The sequence below is a fragment of the Dendronephthya gigantea genome, unplaced genomic scaffold (genome assembly GCF_004324835.1).
Source record: "Dendronephthya gigantea isolate DGI-Jeju-01 unplaced genomic scaffold, DenGig_1.0 000006F, whole genome shotgun sequence".
Classification (NCBI taxonomy): Eukaryota; Metazoa; Cnidaria; class Anthozoa; order Malacalcyonacea; family Nephtheidae; genus Dendronephthya; species Dendronephthya gigantea.
Window position 1 is genome coordinate 2,348,044 of NW_021163016.1, and position 15,988 is coordinate 2,364,031.

Sequence of the window (15,988 nt, forward strand, 5' to 3'; positions counted from 1 at the left end):
ATTAAAATAAAGGCTATCTATCCTGCTTTCCCATATTTGTCATGATTGGAATTTTATTAGCAAAATCTTATCTGGAACGAGAACAGATGAGCATTTCCCCCTTTTTCCCCGTGGTAGCATTACGTCAACTTAACTAAAAAAAGCAAACTCGTATCAGGAATTGGCATTGGAAAATGCAGAATGCTTCATTTAGCTTCTCAATCCATTTCGATTCATTTCATAGACCGAGTTCTAAACGGAGCGCTCTACACGATGAAAATCAGACCCAGTTCGTAGCTTTTACGTGGTGTTATTGTAGATTCTTCTCATGTCAAATGATTTCCATCTTTTAGCTCAAACCCTTGGGCAATACGCAGGATTAGAAACCTGGCAGACACGCTGTAGCCGTTGCGCTGCTTCGATCATTAGCTAAATAGTTGATGACCATATATCTTTCCGGCTAATGCTTTCTGTATTCTGTAACCACTCCCAATTACCGTGGCATGCCATAAATCAATAGAATCATTACAACGCTGTTATTACAACGCTGGTAATGGAAGACATGCGGTCAGTTTTACAGGCAGACCGCTAAAAGAAGCTGAACAAGTTTGAAGTTGTCCGAACTCTATCATCATTTGAATTTTTTATGTTTAATTTTTGTCGAGTGTTGACTGTGTTGTAATACACTGTCCAGTGTTCCACATGCAAGACTTCAGTGTACTATTATAATCTGCCGCACTATATTTTTTGTACTGTATTATACTATATTCTGTATTGTACTATATTGTACCGTATTGTAATATTGTACTGTATTGTACTATATTCTGTACAAAAATTCAAGAAATATATGTAGTAGCGATATACCTCGAATGCTTTAGAGAATGCACTTTATTTATTACAGTGCAATGCAATGCGCTGTACCAGGCTGCAATATACGTTTTTTTACTGTACTGTACCCGATTGCTGTATACTTTAGCAACCTACAATGCACGTATCTATTCTGTACCATATTGTACAGCATCTCACTACATGTACTGCACTGTACTGTACTGTACGCCGTTGCATTGCGCCCAGAATACTGTAATGCTGATCTACTGGTCTCCATGGTGAAACACTGTACTCAAATTTACTGTATATTGCATTTTTTCAAGCTATTCTACCTAACAACAACAGGAGTAACCGAAGTAAAATATTCTGGCTCAAACTGATACGCCAATGTTATTATACACAATTACTATTATACACAGAGACCTTTTCAACCATACAATAAAAAGTCTAAGGCTTGGTCTAAGCAGATGAACCGGATGTAAACAGAAAGAAATGAAATATAAAGTTATCAAATTTGATGTAATTCATTGCAATATTTCGCAGCGCTGATAAAGATGGATTCTCACATCACACAGTTAGCCCGTGTTTCAGAACTAAATCTGGTATTCAGAATATCAGAAGATTATATCGCTTGAGTGGATTATACTAACGCGAACGAGAGTTCGACCTTTCGCTGTTGGTTCTCAGGGTTAAAAAAGCATTTGAAAACATTGTTACAGACTTAGTTTTATATGTAATGAGATTACAGAACAATATGAACACAATTTATTGCAGTTCTGAAATGCTTAAAGTTTAGGAAGCGATTTTTAGTGATCTTTTATCGATCAATGATCTCTCTACGGAAAGGTCCTTGATCTAGCCTCTGCAAAAAACCAGAAAATTGACATAGAAGCTTTCGTGGACCCCCCCCTGTCTCACCCAGAAATATTCTCACTATCCCGCGAGCTCTTTATCAAGTTTCAAAAAAAATAAACAATAATATTTTGGTATATTGGTTTACACCGAACCATTGTAGAGATTAGATCTTTTTTTAACACGTGAAATACAATTTTTCCCACTCACAACCTCGTTCCTCAAACAAATCTCGCTCAGTACGTGAGATAAGCTGGAGTGCTGGACCCTCTTTTATCCCTAGTGTAAACAACCGTTTTCCGAGGCTTTTGGCGTTGATCGCGCTTCTGATAACTTATTTATACATGACGACTGGCGTATACATAGCTAGCTTACACGCGTAATCAGTGGCGTAGCCAGCCTGACGATTTTGTCCCGCTATGTAAACTTGGAGTTATTATAATTATTCATGTCTTTAGAAATTTATTGTTTTCACAGTCAGTGAGCACTAAACTTTTAGCATAGCGGGACAAATCGACAGGCTGGCTACGCTACTGCGCGTAATGTTCTCATTGAACAAACGTATGCTGGAGAACAACCAGGGGTTTGTTGGCGTTCACTTCAGTTTTGTGTTAGCGTTCAGTGTCACATTTTTTATTTTTTATCACAGAATTCCATTCTGCAGTATTTTTAATCGATTATATCTTTTGTTATTTTTTATGAAACTAGTCTAAATTTTGCGATTATGTTTGCTTATATGAACTATAGCTATGATATAAATTTAAAACCGAAATAAGGTATATTTCAAGAGATATTAAGTTGTTTCCGCGGAGAAAGGAATTTCACAACTAGTTCCAGTCCTTTCCCGCCATTTCAGATCACCCGCGGTGACGGAGGCGGCCGTTGAAACATTTGAAGCTGACCCGTGACCAAAAAAGCTGATCAAAAAATATTTAAGGAAAGCCATCAATAGGCGGAAGTGGATTTTTTACTTTCTCGAAGACAGACTGGCGGACAAAATCAAAAACTCTGCGAGTGTTGAATAATGGGTAATAAGACCACTAAAAGAAGATTATCTCGCGGTGCTTATGCATAAAATTGCATTCAATCATCATGACGTCGTGTTTTATATCTTAACTATTTTTTTCTTTGTCATTGCGGTACAAATGGCCAGGTTTCATAAAAACAATACACTTACTTTCTAAAACATTTTCCATGTTTCCATGGAGTTTTAGAAAGCATGAAAATGGTGAAATATAAAAGGTATTCATCGACCATGTTAAATTGCGTTTAAAGTTTTATAAGTTTCATTACTTTGTTTACGATTTTCAGTTTTGGCGGGAAATTTTCCCGCCATACAGAAATTGGAGCACGCTTCTTGCGACCAATCAGCGGGCGCGTTGTTGTAAAAATCCCCATTGCGTGCATACACCAAATATTGTCACCATGATGCATGAAATGGTCAATGTTTACAGGCAATGAATTGCCTTGCGTGTAAGGCCACCAGCTGTGTCAGGAGGACAAACACGGCCACTTGTTTGAAAGCCAGTATGACTAGCATTTAAATTAACAAGCTCTTTATCGAGGCCCAAAGGCAAAGATCGATCATTTATGAAATATTCTTCATATTTCACACCATACCTCGTTCGTCAATTCCAAGGCGTTGTTGCAACAACTGCACGGTCATTGCAATATCACTTTCCGTTTTATTTAGTTTATCATCGATCCTACCTTGTCCTTGATTATTTCGCTTGATACCAGACCTTGGTCGTTGCCTGCTTGTTCCTCCAGAGGCTGCGCGGTGCGGAGCAGAGAATGGTCTCCTTGCGGAACCTGGAGTGTTCGCAAAATTGCACAAAAGTTTTGTTGTGGAAATATCAGAAACATTATCGCTATGGAAAACTCGCAAATTTTGTACACCGCTGAAACACAGAAAAGCATACAAATTTCGCAATCTTTCTAAGGCTATATTGCAGCAATTCGCAGGCATTGTTGTAGTTGTTGTAATCGTATGTTGCTATAATTGCTATTGCTGAAGATCCAGTTCCGTTTGTAAATAAATTGTTTATGTATTTGTATTGCATCATTTGCATGGCATGGCATTCCATCCATTAACATTGTATTGTATTTCTGAGGTATTAAGGTAAAAATAGTACGAATTTAAAGGAGTGGTATTTGATATGTAGCTATGTATGTATATTTTTTTTCTTTAAGAAAACGTCATCGAGTGTGATACAACAGGAAATTGCCACGATTTTAGATAAATTCCCAAAACATATCAACAGATCACATTTTCATTATACTGCATGTTAATTGCACCCATATTGGGCAGTTCATCAGTTTGTACCCCTACAACGTTTGCAAATTAAATCATTTCTCAACCGCCCTAATGGCGAATTATCACACCATTTGCAAACGAAGAATACGCACCTGCAGATTTCGCTCTAGGTTTGTGCTTCTCTTCCGGCATCGGTCGATTTTTAGTCGCCGATGGCTGCTGCTCCTGAAGTAAAAAACAGGTTTTCGCCCATTAGAGAGGCGCCTGCCTTTATAAATACAGCACAGGGCTAAGATTTGCTTGAAAATTTCACCTTAGATACTCCTGCATTCCTGGATTGAATAACCAAGCATTGGTCCACTTTTGAAGTGTTGGCCAATTTTACGCATCTTGTTTGTTTTGCGGAGCTCACTCTAGATTTGGGTTTTGAACTGATCAGGCGATTAGGACCCTCTAGACATGGCCTTCCAAGTTTCAACTTCAATTCGTTTCTCTTTATATCTTCACTTTCCTAAATGGATGAATAAAATTACATCAACCACCATTTGTTTTTTAACCCATGTCTGAATTTTAAGTGTGAAGCCTCATTATTGCTGCCTAACAAATGTTGTAGGTACATTCGAGAGATTCGACCATAAAATGTAGAAGGTAGTTGGAATTTTTTCAACATATATCTCTTTTCGATAAATGTTAAAGAGCAAATATTTATGAATGCTCTTATATGTATAAAGCACGCTCTTATATGAATGTCTTTAATGACCACCATAGGTAGGGAGGGCACCATAGGTAGGGAGGGCACCATAGGTGGGGAGAGCACCATAGATGGGAGGGCACCATAGTAGGGAGGGCACCATAGGTGGGGAGAGCACCATAGATGGGAGGGCACCATAGGTAGGGAAGGCACCATAGGTAGGGAGGGCACCATGGATGGGGGGGGGGCACCATAGATATGTAGGGTGGGGACAAGACCTACAAGCTAGGGATATGTCAATAGTAATCTTTAAACACAATTTTCATGTGAAATCTTAGCTTTGCAACTAGAAACATATGCTGGTGGATATACTATTTGATTTGTTGAAACTTTAAGCATTTTTTTCATATTACAACATGTGACTCACCACTAGCTCATGTAGGACTCTTGTTCTTTGTTCTATGTCACCAAACTTGGGCTCACTGTTGTGCACCTTACTCTCCATTTGCTCATCAATAAATGCTTCTCTGTCTCGCAGGTGGAGCAGCTGTTCTGCCATTGCTGTCGTTCGGCTTTCTTTGAACTGTTTGTTGATGAGGCCAACTGTAAGTCTCAGCCAGTTGTTTACGCACTGTGACTGCAGATTTCACAGAAGATGAAGTCATTGGTTTCTATATTGATCTAAAAAGCTATTTTTGATTTACCAGCATAGCAGTTTTAATACCTTTGGCACAGCAACAATTTCATCTGTCAAAGATGAAACCTCCAATGTTGGTGGAGACACACCTAACAAACAAAATAGATGTAGCTGCTAGTGAACCTTTGAAAGTTGGGGAACATTCATATTTTCCAAAGTGCCTCATTTCACTCACCAACAATCAATGCAACATCAATTGCAGCACTGTGATCACCAGTCCATGCTCTGTAATGAAGAAAGCATACTAGCTTACAATTTGGAACTCACTGAGTAAGTATACTTTCGTGGTTTTGTCACAAACGAAAAAAACAACTACAACAAAACCAACCTGAACCATGAGTTGATGAACAGCAGCGCTAAACTTTGACAAACTGTAGGTACAGAATGTCAATATTTTGTGATGATTTAATGTAGTAATAAAAATATAGCCTACTAGATGAGTAGCAGCCTAGTTAGCCTCTGCCAAGAGGGGATACGAGGTCTATAAAATACAGTGTATGTACTCACTTTTTAACAAGTAAAATAAGGCTCTGTAATTGTTGTCTCAACTTTTGATTTTCAGCTTCGCTTCGAAGTAGCTTCGCTTTTAATACTTCAACATCATCCATGCTCGGTTTATACAATCTTTGCTAAACTGTGTCGGAATTATTTCACATATTATCGCTGTTGCAAAGACAAGTTTGTATGAATATGGTTTCAAGTTTCAACTTACTACTTCATTCCCGATTTACCACTTTTCAATGTCTGCGTTTCAATACAACAGATGTCGCTCTGACGTGTTTGAACACGGTAAAAAGCTCGTTACCGCCTATCTCTAAAAATTTAAATGCCTCAAAAATGCAACAATAATTTAATTGTAGCAAAAACAATTCTTGAAAACATAAACAAAATTTTAAAAATGGCGGCTTAAAAAAACCTCATGCGCCTGCGATCACTCGAGAATTCCTTGACCAGCTCACACCTGAGTGAGCCTTTTGGGACAACAAGCTTCGCTACATAGGCAGGGGGCAGACTTCGCTTATCATTTTTTTTATACCTTCCAATCCAATATTCAATTGATGATGTATTCAATTCGCTTTCATAGTGAATAACCCGGCCAAATATACCATGTATACCGTATATTCGACCTTCAGTATTTTTTTATTACCAAAGACACTACGCGAAAAACCTGAAGATGCAAAGAGGGAAAAAGAAGGACTGGAATTTCGTTTTAAACTAATCGCAAGATTTGTTTACATTTTTTAGGCAAAGCCAATCAGAAAGACTAAATGAAAAATACTTCATGTAATGATATATATTGTACTTTTATCAAAATTTATTCATTCTGATTGGGTTATTGAAAATGTAAACAAACTTGCTCATTGGTCAAAAACGAAATTTCCCTTTCAAATTCAATGAGGGTGCAATCATGACTTATATGTACAAGTATGATTTTGATCAAAAATCCCATGATTTCACAGGTTCACAGTTCACAGTTCACCAGGGACCGAGAGGCAGGAAAGAGGAGCTTGGTTCCTCTCAAATAATTTTTCTGTTCTAATGATTGTCTTGAAATTACTGTTTGTATAATGTCACAAGGGATTATCTAGTGAATCTGATGGCGGAGAGATTCGCTTCGGCCCATTTAGTCGAAAAAATCATTCGCATTGCCCGAATTTTACCTCAAGGATTTTTTTACGAAACTATATAAAGCCTCTACTAATAAATTTCCATCTTTCAAGATACCACCAAGAATCCTCTTCACGAAGTAAGATCTTCTTGGATTTCATTGAAGGCATTTGTCAATTTCTTAATTCTCATTTCGAGAGTTTTTTTGCCCGACGCGGCTTCTTGCAAAATTTGTCTCATTTCGTCCTCCACTTCGTTGATCTATGCGAAAACATGAAAAAACGTCACAATTTCGGCATGCATTTTACAGACAAACCATTTTCCGAGAATAAGCAAATGAAAAGAAAGCCAAATAAAGCTTGGTTGGATGGTTTCCCGTCCCTAATGCCGCACACAGCATAAATCTTACTTTTTGATTTGATTGGTTGATAACTTCTTCTTTTTCCCGCGTCAAACGATCAATTTCTCTTTCGTAAACTTCCTTCTGTTTTTCCAGTTGTTTGCGAAATGCATCGTCGCAGGAGTGGAGTTTCTCTATCGCTAGACTTTGAGAAAAAAAATTCTTGTTTCGCTCCGATTCAAACAAAACGACCACACAAAATTGTGGCTTTAAAAGAATTTCTGATGAACTGTGAATGTTCTTGTCGTTCATTTCCTGCATTTTTCGCAGACGAGTCCGACAAACTTACTTTCCAGCCTTAATCGCCTTCTCTTTCTCTTCCACCATTTTCTCTTCTTTGGCATCAAATTGATTTCGCATTTCCTTCACCTCCTGTTCCAAACGACCAATCAGATCGCTTCGCTCCTGCCACTTGCTTTTCAGGGATCTAAATACAACCAATTTGGGAGAAAAACACATTTAAATTTTCTATTTTAGCAACCAATATTCAGGTCAGGATGTACTAAAATGTGGATTTTAAATACTTAAAACTTTTTTCCGTATAGATGAACCTATTCCTTTTTATGCAATTATAAACACCTTTTGGTTTCTTCCGATTTTTCAAGCTCACTTTGGAGAACGGAAAGTTCGTCTTTTAGTTCCTCCTTTCTTTGCAAAAGGCTCTCATTTTTCTCCTAAAACAATTAAGAGTATTTTTAGAACTCAAGGTGGAACTCAACCTGCTGCAGCTTTCATTTATCATTGTGGATCATTTTATTTTAAAAATCAGTGCGATAGTTATGGCTCAAAGCCACATGCACGCTTACGACTAGATGGATTCAAATGGGCAGTTTTAAAGTCAACATATTCATTGTAGATTTCAACAAATCTGTCCGTTTCTCGATAGAAGGATTGTGCTGATGAGTGGTGCTCATTTCCCCCAAAACTTTACCTCGAGTTCTTGATTGACAGCATGTTGTTGTTCCAATCGTTCTTCAATGTCTCGAAGTTTATTTCTTTCACTTTCTTCGTTCTTTTGACGTTCACTGTCAAACTCGCTTAAGCTCTAGACAAAGAACTTCTTGTTTTAGTAATCATCTAGGTTAAGGAGGATGATCAACCAAATCAAACGAATGCGTTGTGCCATAGCAACATGCACTTCGAAAACCTTGCACCACACACCACCCCACCCCACTCCCCTTAATCCTCGACCATGTCGCAATAGTTCAACGAACCTGTTTTAACTGTCGTATGGATTCCGTTTGATCTTCGAGCATCTTCGATTTAATGCGAATTGAGTCATTGGCATTCTGCAAAACAAGGCTTTCTTTCTCACAAAGGTATGGTAGAGAACAGTTCCTTTTGCTAAAGCAGTTCCTTTTGTTGGTTCAGTAAAGATAATTTCTTGAAAAGGCGGACAAACTGAAACACAGTACCTCCAGTTGCTTTTGAAGCAGGCTTTTCTCTTCGGCGAGACTCTCCACTTTCGATTCCAGTCTTCCACGATCCTGAGCAAGGGATGCGCCTGGCAAAACGCTACGTATTAGTAATCACGTGACGATCACGTGTCAAAACCCGCCATTGTTTCTGTATGGGCACAAAATAGGTTACCTTGTTGGGCCAACTCTTCGCCCCAGAGCTTCCTTTCTAATCTCAGACCTTGAATAACTGATTCCTGAGCACGTACTTGGGACAGCAGTTTAGACTTGTCCTGAAAATCAACATGAAATCAAAACTAAAAAATCTATCAAAACAAAAAATTATTTTGCAAATTGAAATCAATAATGGACATTGTGCCAAGTATTTCGCTTAATGGAACATATTCGGAGGAACAGGATAAAAAATATCTTCAAGACAATATCTGTATTATTATTGACAGGTTCTCTTTAACTATACGCCAATTCACCTGTTCTAAAACTTCAATTCTTGATATTCGTTTGCGCGCGACTTTTGTTTCCTCTTCCAAAACGTTAATTCTTTCCTAAATATTGGACATACATGATGAAATGCGAGCTGTTCGGTTTGAATACAAGGCCAACTGCAAACCTGTAATGGTACATAACACACAGTATATTATAAACAAATTTTGTAACTGTGCCCACCTTATGCTGAGATAAAGATTCTTGTTTTGACTTAGTCAACTCAGTGATACGGACTTTTTGCTCTTTAACTAACTGTAAAATAACCAAGTAGTAGGTAGTGATGATTCAATATGTTACTGTTCCACTGAACCTACTGATTTTAACTTATTCTTACCGACGTTAACTCTGAAACCATGCCTGTAGCCTTGGTTTCTTTTTGTCTGGCTGCCTGCGAGATTTGTTTGTATTGAGAGCATTCTTCACTCACTTTTGTGAATTCATCTTGCAGCTGAAGATGGGAGCAAGTTTGATCATAATCGATGATATCATATCCTTATTTGTTAAAGCAATTTATTTCACTCAAAAGCATTACAAAACAACCACATTCCAACAATAACAATATTATTACAAAACGACAACAACCAGAACAGAAACTATACAACAAACTATATACACTAGTACCATCATATACCTCCTGAAATCGTTTCGCTTCGATTTGCAAGGCCATTCGAAATTCATTTTCCAACTCTGCATAATCTCGATTCTTTTGTCTTAATCTGAAAACATTTTAAACTTCAATCTGCTAATATTCCACCCGATGTATACCAACTGAATCAACTACAGAACCTAAATCAAATATCCCTTACTTTTCATCCCATTGTTTCATTAGTTGTTCAAAGCGCGCTTCTGTCTTAACAATTTCCTTGTCAATAACTTCTCGCATATCTCGACTGTCTGGACGAACAAGACCTTCCATTTCAACTCTAAAAAAATATGAGCAAAACAATTGATAGTGTTGGCAACAAGTTTCCTCTCCAATGGTTTTAGTTAGTGGTGTTATAGTTGTACGAACTTGTGTTGCTGTTCACGAGTCGCCAGCAGTTCTTGCAGCTGTTGTACTTGACCTGTCAATTGTTTGTTGTTGGTTTTCAGAATGTCCAGTTCTCGAGCCAGAGCAGCTGCTCTCATTTGTTGTTCTTGGGCTCTTGAGACCTTTTTTCAAAAAAAAACCGTTATAGTTATCTCTGTTATCGATTACATTCAATATTATCAAAACCACGATCACCATGATCAATATAATCATCATCATAATCAATATAATCTTTATCATCATCTTTCCCAACATCATCGTAATCATTAAAAGTAGTGTCATCATCAATATAATCATGAACATCATCAATATAACCATGGCATTGATTTAATCATAGTGATCGTCATAATCAGCATCATTATAACAATCAGTATCATCATCATCAATATAATCATCATCATCCTAATCGGCTCCATCGTAATCATCACCACCACTATAACTGCACAAATCATGTCTCCAAGCATTTCCCTCCATTCACTGCATCACCAATAATAATACATGTACATCACCTCATGAGCGTGTTGTTGCATTCTTTCTGTTTCCAATTTTGCTGAAGCAGCCTCCATTGCTCGAAGAGCCTTTTTTTGTTCCTCCTCTGTTTCTCGACAGTTCTTAAGATCATCAACCATCTCCTCATATTTCGCCTAAAATTCAACGTGAATATTACCAATACGGCATAAAGACAACCATAATACGATTCCCGAAGGATTCACTCTCAATCAAATACATTACTTGTAAAGAAGTGTTGATTTTCTGCAGTTCCGTCTTCTCTTGTCTCGCTTTTTGCAACGCTTCTTTGAGCCTTGTACTAGCCGTTAATGCAGCATTTTCAAGCTTTTTTTCTTCGTTCACTGAAGTAATTGTCAATCATTAATATACACGCAATGAGAAAAAACACTTGGAATTCGGGTATAGTGAGAAAAAACAACCTCTAGTTTAGCTGCCGTATCTCTGAAGTGATTAGAGAGCTTTAGCAGTGACTACGAGTACGACTACGAGTACGAGATTCGTCATTCTCGCGCGTTGTTTGCTTACGCCATCAGCCAAAACTCGTAGTCGCTGAGCTTTCGAGTACGAAATTTGCCAAAAAACTCGTTACTCAAAAGCCCGGCGACTACGAGTTTTGACTGATGGCGTAAGCAAACAACGCGCGAGAATGACGAATCTCGTACTCGTAGTCGTACTCGTAGTCACTGCTAAAGCTCCCTATTATTTTGAAATGGTGGGATATTGGTTGGGGCTCTTCTGCCAACTGCAAGGATGTTCAGGGCTTGGAAATACAGTAGGAGTCAATTCCCAAATCCATATTCTAGAATTAATCGATTGAATTTCGTTTAAGCAGTAAATCAGGTACCTTTGATTTGCAAATCTTTGACATGTTCAACTAACTTCAGAGCGGCCTGTTCTGCTTTCCATCTTCTCTCGCGTTCCAGGTCTAATTCTTGGATCAGCGACTAAAAAACCCCAGAAAATAATGCAAACATAGAAATTCATCTCGCAGGGCATAGTATCACTCATGGCATAGTATCAGCCCAATTTTTACAAAAAGATATCAGAGAACTTAATTTATCAAAATCATCAGTTTCACACGCACCAGAAATGTGGCATCGTCTTCAGGATGTCTAACATATTTCTTTCCCTCGACCATAATGGGACGCGAATCTCCAAATCGTCCATCTTCACCCTCGTTTCCACTCGTTGTACTGTCGCGAGGTTTTGAAGCCTCTTGTTGCCTTTTCTTCGCTGTGAAGCGTTTTCCTCTCGTCGCCATTTTCACTTCACTCTTATCCTTTGGATTCGATTGTAATCTTGTCTTCGCCGGAGAAACTACTCGTCTGTATTTTGGATAAGCTTGGCTTGAATTCGACGGGTTTTTATTGTCCGTATCGGAATCAGATATCTTTGCAACGTTTTCTACAACAATATCGAAGGCTGGTTTCAAAATACATGTAGCAAGATATTTACAAACACAACTGAAAAGGGCGGGAAACTGATTTTTCAAGTTATACAATATTTTCAACACATTTAAACAGTGCAGTGTACTTGTTTTTTACGTGTAAAAGATATTTTTACTTTTTGAAGTTCTTTCGCTTTCCGAAGTCCCTTCTCTCACTGGATCCTTATTTACAATCTCCTGTAGAGATTAAAAAATAGTGAAAAAAACTAGAAACGATTATTCCCGCATTACGAATAGAGTAATGTAGGTTTTACAGATTTATTAGGCCACGAAAGATTTGAGGCCATGCATAGAAAGTATAGAAAGCGCTTTAGTTTATACTTTTTCTGCAGCAGGTTTGTAGAGAATGTGCGCCAATTGATGTTCGAGTCTTTCTAAACGAACTTCGTGATCGGCCGATAAAGCCACCTTCACGTTGGCCGACGTAGTTTGAGTTCTCGACTTGGCGTCATCGTCCACAACGGGCAATTTCTGTGAACGAAATTTGGACAGAACTTCGTTGATTCTCGGAGTGGTTGTGTCTGTCGAAGATCCGCCATGTTCGGCCTATTACGAGTTGAGGGACATTAGCAAGTGATTAGTGAGAATGTCGTATACTATTCGCAAAACAAAACAAAAAGAAGTAAAAAACCTTGGTTGAACCATTTGATGGTGACGATGCCAGAAACCGGACATAATCATCGATGTCTAGGGAATAATAATAGTAACTGAGTAACCCAATAAGAATTATTGGTAGGTGGGCGGCACATTTAGGATACTGATTAGGGCAAATAGAATACTATAATTGATAGGACCACTGAGAATAATTGGTAAATAATTGACTAATATACTATAATTGGTAAATAATTGACTAATAATTGACTAAATGATTTATCCTGTAATGGGAAAAACACGTGAGCACATTTTGGATAGTGACATTCATCACATTCGTCACACGCGATATTCGCGCGAGTATCTCGCGCATGGTCACGTGTGAATGTTTTACTATTTAAGTATTTTGCTGCAGCATTGTACGAATGAAAAAAAAACAATTTAACTTTGAATAAGTGCTCAAGTAACTATTCTGGAGCTGCTTATTTTTGCGCGATCTATGGGCCGGGAATAAATTTTATTCTTGAATAGAATTCTAGAATTCTAGAAATTGACGAAGAAAGTTGCACGTAAATTTCTCGACGATCAAAACGGTAAATCACTACAAGCTAGAGTTTAGGTGAGTTGGCCGTGATCAGTTGACAATGGGAATTATATAATATTGCAATATTGCTTTGTTAGCCTACCTCTACCTCCCTTGATAACTATATTGATAAAACTTTAGCGGGTTGAAAGAAATCAGTTGGAAACCTGATCTTAATTTTACGTGCATATGTCACAGTCTGCAATATGAAACTGGATACTGAATAGCCCAGAAATTCAAGCTACTTTAGTACAGTGCAGGCAAACATACCTGAATTTTTAAATTTCGCATTCCCTTACCTGTTAAACCAAGATGGTCGGAATAGTCAGAATCAACCTGTTGACCTGATCTATTGAGTCCATCAAGCACCTGGATTTTACTCAACATAGACAACAGTAATGACCGGTACTTTGGATGATTACAGACAGGGTTAGAGTCCTCGTTCTGAGTGAACACCAGGTCTTTTAAGTCATTAAAATCACCCAAACAATCAATAATATGATCAATTGATTGTATCTGATTGCCCTGGAGGTAGAGTGTGGCTAAGCACGAGGGACCAGCAGATAGCGACTTCAGGCCAGATAGGTTCGAAATAATGTTGTACGACAGATCAAGTTTTGCTAATTGCCTGCAAGATATATTTAGGAATTTAGGAATTCAGTAACGTTCAATTACTTCTCTAAAGTTTAATGTAATTTAGCCTGCAACTCTGTAAAGCACTTTATTCTTTGACACCAGATGATTCTATATGTCGATGGCTCACAAAACTCTCTCCCTCATGATGTCTTTATTCATCCATTTCAAACTATCTTAGTATATTTCTCTGTTTTGGGAAGTTCATTAAACTCTGGCCTATAACTTTTGATAGATAACCAGTGTATTAGTTAAGAGAACAGTATAGTTCCAGTACAGTCCAGGTCAGCATATCAAGGCAGTATTTTGCTTTGTCTTATGGTAGACGATTTGCTCTTTACTAAAGAAGAGTGTTATCAGTTCATGAAACGAGCAAATACACTAAACTAATTGTGTTGTATTACAAACCAACCTCAACGATTCCAAACCTTCCACCACGGAAATTTTGTTGCATGACAGATTGAGATACTTCAAAAATATCAACCCATCCAGCCCCGAGATCGCTTCAATGGCGTTTGAAGAGAGATCCAAGTGTTTTAAATTTCTCAGGCTGTCCAAACCTTCGATGTTTTTCAGCAAATTGCAGTGCAAATTCAAAGATAAAACAGTCGATCGTAGATTTAGTTCTGCGATGGATTTGACGTCTGCATCAATTAGGCAAACCTCGCTAGGATTGCGAGACATCACAGGAGATATTTAAAAGCGATTATCGGCTGCATATTTCGGAACAAGCGACATCTTTATACAGTAAAACCTCGTCGAAAATATACACAGTATAAAACGCGTATCTCTATCAAGCAATCGAAGCACCAAAATCATTTCAAGGTAAGCTATGATCTCTTTATTGACTTTGCCTTGTGCGCTGTGGGTGAAATTAACGTCACAAACAACATTTGGTAGAGTTTATAGCCACTTTTTTAAACCATTTCAGTAAATTCAGGCCCTTGTTGACAATCTTAATTTTAAAGATGGCGCCCGACTGAATAAACATGACGTCACATATCAAAATATTGCGCAATCTTATTTCTTGAACCGTTGTTTGCACAATAACACCGAGCAGTGGTGGAGGGGTTAGATATTGCTCACCACACCCGATAGACAGCCGGCCAAATCCTTAAAAAGTCTATTCTGAATTCTGAAGACATTTGTCGTTGCAGGCTAACAATAGTACTCTACATTCGTTCAAAATGTACGCAGGCATCTGATTTCTAAGAATTTAAAAATTCTAAGTAGTAACCGAGATTAGTGCGATTTGCAATTTTTTTGAGCGACAAAAGTGAATCAAATTCGGTTTTGTAAATCTGCCTAATTTGCTTCGACGCGGCTTCCTTACGGCTTTTCAGTGTGGACTGTGGTCATCAATTGTGTTTCAATGAACAATATTATTCGATGTTGTTAACAACGATGACAATAGTAGCATGATATTGCTGCAACTTGGTGTACTGCAGGCTTAATTCGTTTTAAAAAGTTATTATTCTTTAAGTGGTTTCAGTTGTTTTCACTGTGGTTTTTGTTGGTTTGTGGTTTCAAATGATTTCGTTTGAGCTGCTATGATTGTCAACTGAACCATAGGTTTGGCACACCACAATATTGTCGCAATCTGTTGCAGCAGGATCAATATTTTTCAGTTGCTTTTGTTGAAAAATTAAGCAATATCGTAACCTGTGAATTGTAGGTGCGGCACAACACAATATTCTGCAACCTGATGCACTGTATGGGCTAATTTTTTTCCTGTGTAGATAAAAAATTATTGTTAAATAAATTATTAAGTACGTATAGTTCAATTTCCATGGACTATCAGATTCATGCAGCTATGTCGACTGAATTCTTATCTATAGGCTTAGCACTCAAATGAGCAATTTTCTTGAACATTGGATCATGCGTGTCGTCTGTCGATAATATAGTTATAGCATAGATATCTCGCCGCCATATTGGATTTTAGCTGCGAAGTAAAGAAAAATTCGAGTTATTCTACTGACTT

General features: G+C 37.9%; 2 protein-coding genes across 2 annotated transcripts; both read right to left on the bottom strand.

Annotated features, from left to right (window-relative positions):
* Nucleotides 1–2,170: 2,170 nt before the first annotated feature.
* On the bottom strand, nt 2,171–6,191 carry LOC114516707. Its single transcript, XM_028536258.1, has 8 exons — nt 6,017–6,191; nt 5,812–5,938; nt 5,480–5,529; nt 5,332–5,393; nt 5,035–5,244; nt 4,230–4,427; nt 4,069–4,141; nt 2,171–3,471 (listed from the first exon to the last, which is right to left on the bottom strand). The coding sequence occupies exons 2-8, from the start codon at nt 5,910–5,912 to the stop codon at nt 3,269–3,271; spliced, it is 897 nt and encodes a 298-aa protein (XP_028392059.1). The 5' UTR covers nt 5,913–5,938; nt 6,017–6,191; the 3' UTR covers nt 2,171–3,268.
* A 439-nt stretch (nt 6,192–6,630) lies between these two features.
* LOC114516904 (leucine-rich repeat and coiled-coil domain-containing protein 1-like) lies at nt 6,631–15,720 on the bottom strand. Its single transcript, XM_028536514.1, has 23 exons — nt 14,420–15,720; nt 13,674–14,002; nt 12,832–12,887; nt 12,522–12,746; nt 12,317–12,377; nt 11,838–12,157; nt 11,598–11,697; nt 10,976–11,094; nt 10,753–10,887; nt 10,226–10,365; nt 10,020–10,136; nt 9,845–9,929; nt 9,548–9,661; nt 9,394–9,465; nt 9,198–9,272; nt 8,903–9,002; nt 8,728–8,816; nt 8,527–8,601; nt 8,244–8,357; nt 7,892–7,986; nt 7,602–7,739; nt 7,322–7,457; nt 6,631–7,173 (listed from the first exon to the last, which is right to left on the bottom strand). The coding sequence occupies exons 1-23, from the start codon at nt 14,689–14,691 to the stop codon at nt 7,045–7,047; spliced, it is 3,096 nt and encodes a 1,031-aa protein (XP_028392315.1). The 5' UTR covers nt 14,692–15,720; the 3' UTR covers nt 6,631–7,044.
* Between the last annotated feature and the right edge of the window lie 268 nt (nt 15,721–15,988).

Excerpts from the sequence above, each read along its gene's own strand:
- LOC114516707 (XM_028536258.1), bottom strand. The coding sequence starts at position 5,912 with ATGGATGATGTTGAAGTATTAAAAGCGAAGCTACTTCGAAGCGAAGCT. Across the intron at positions 5,394-5,479 it reads TGATGTTGCATTGATTGTTG|GTGTGTCTCCACCAACATTG; the intron begins GTGAGTGAAATG and ends TTTGTTTGTTAG. Across the intron at positions 5,245-5,331 it reads AAATTGTTGCTGTGCCAAAG|TCACAGTGCGTAAACAACTG; the intron begins GTATTAAAACTG and ends TGAAATCTGCAG.
- LOC114516904 (XM_028536514.1), bottom strand. The coding sequence starts at position 14,691 with ATGTCTCGCAATCCTAGCGAGGTTTGCCTAATTGATGCAGACGTCAAA. Across the intron at positions 10,888-10,975 it reads AAATCAACACTTCTTTACAA|GCGAAATATGAGGAGATGGT; the intron begins GTAATGTATTTG and ends GTTGAATTTTAG. Across the intron at positions 8,358-8,526 it reads CCATACGACAGTTAAAACAG|AGCTTAAGCGAGTTTGACAG; the intron begins GTTCGTTGAACT and ends TTCTTTGTCTAG.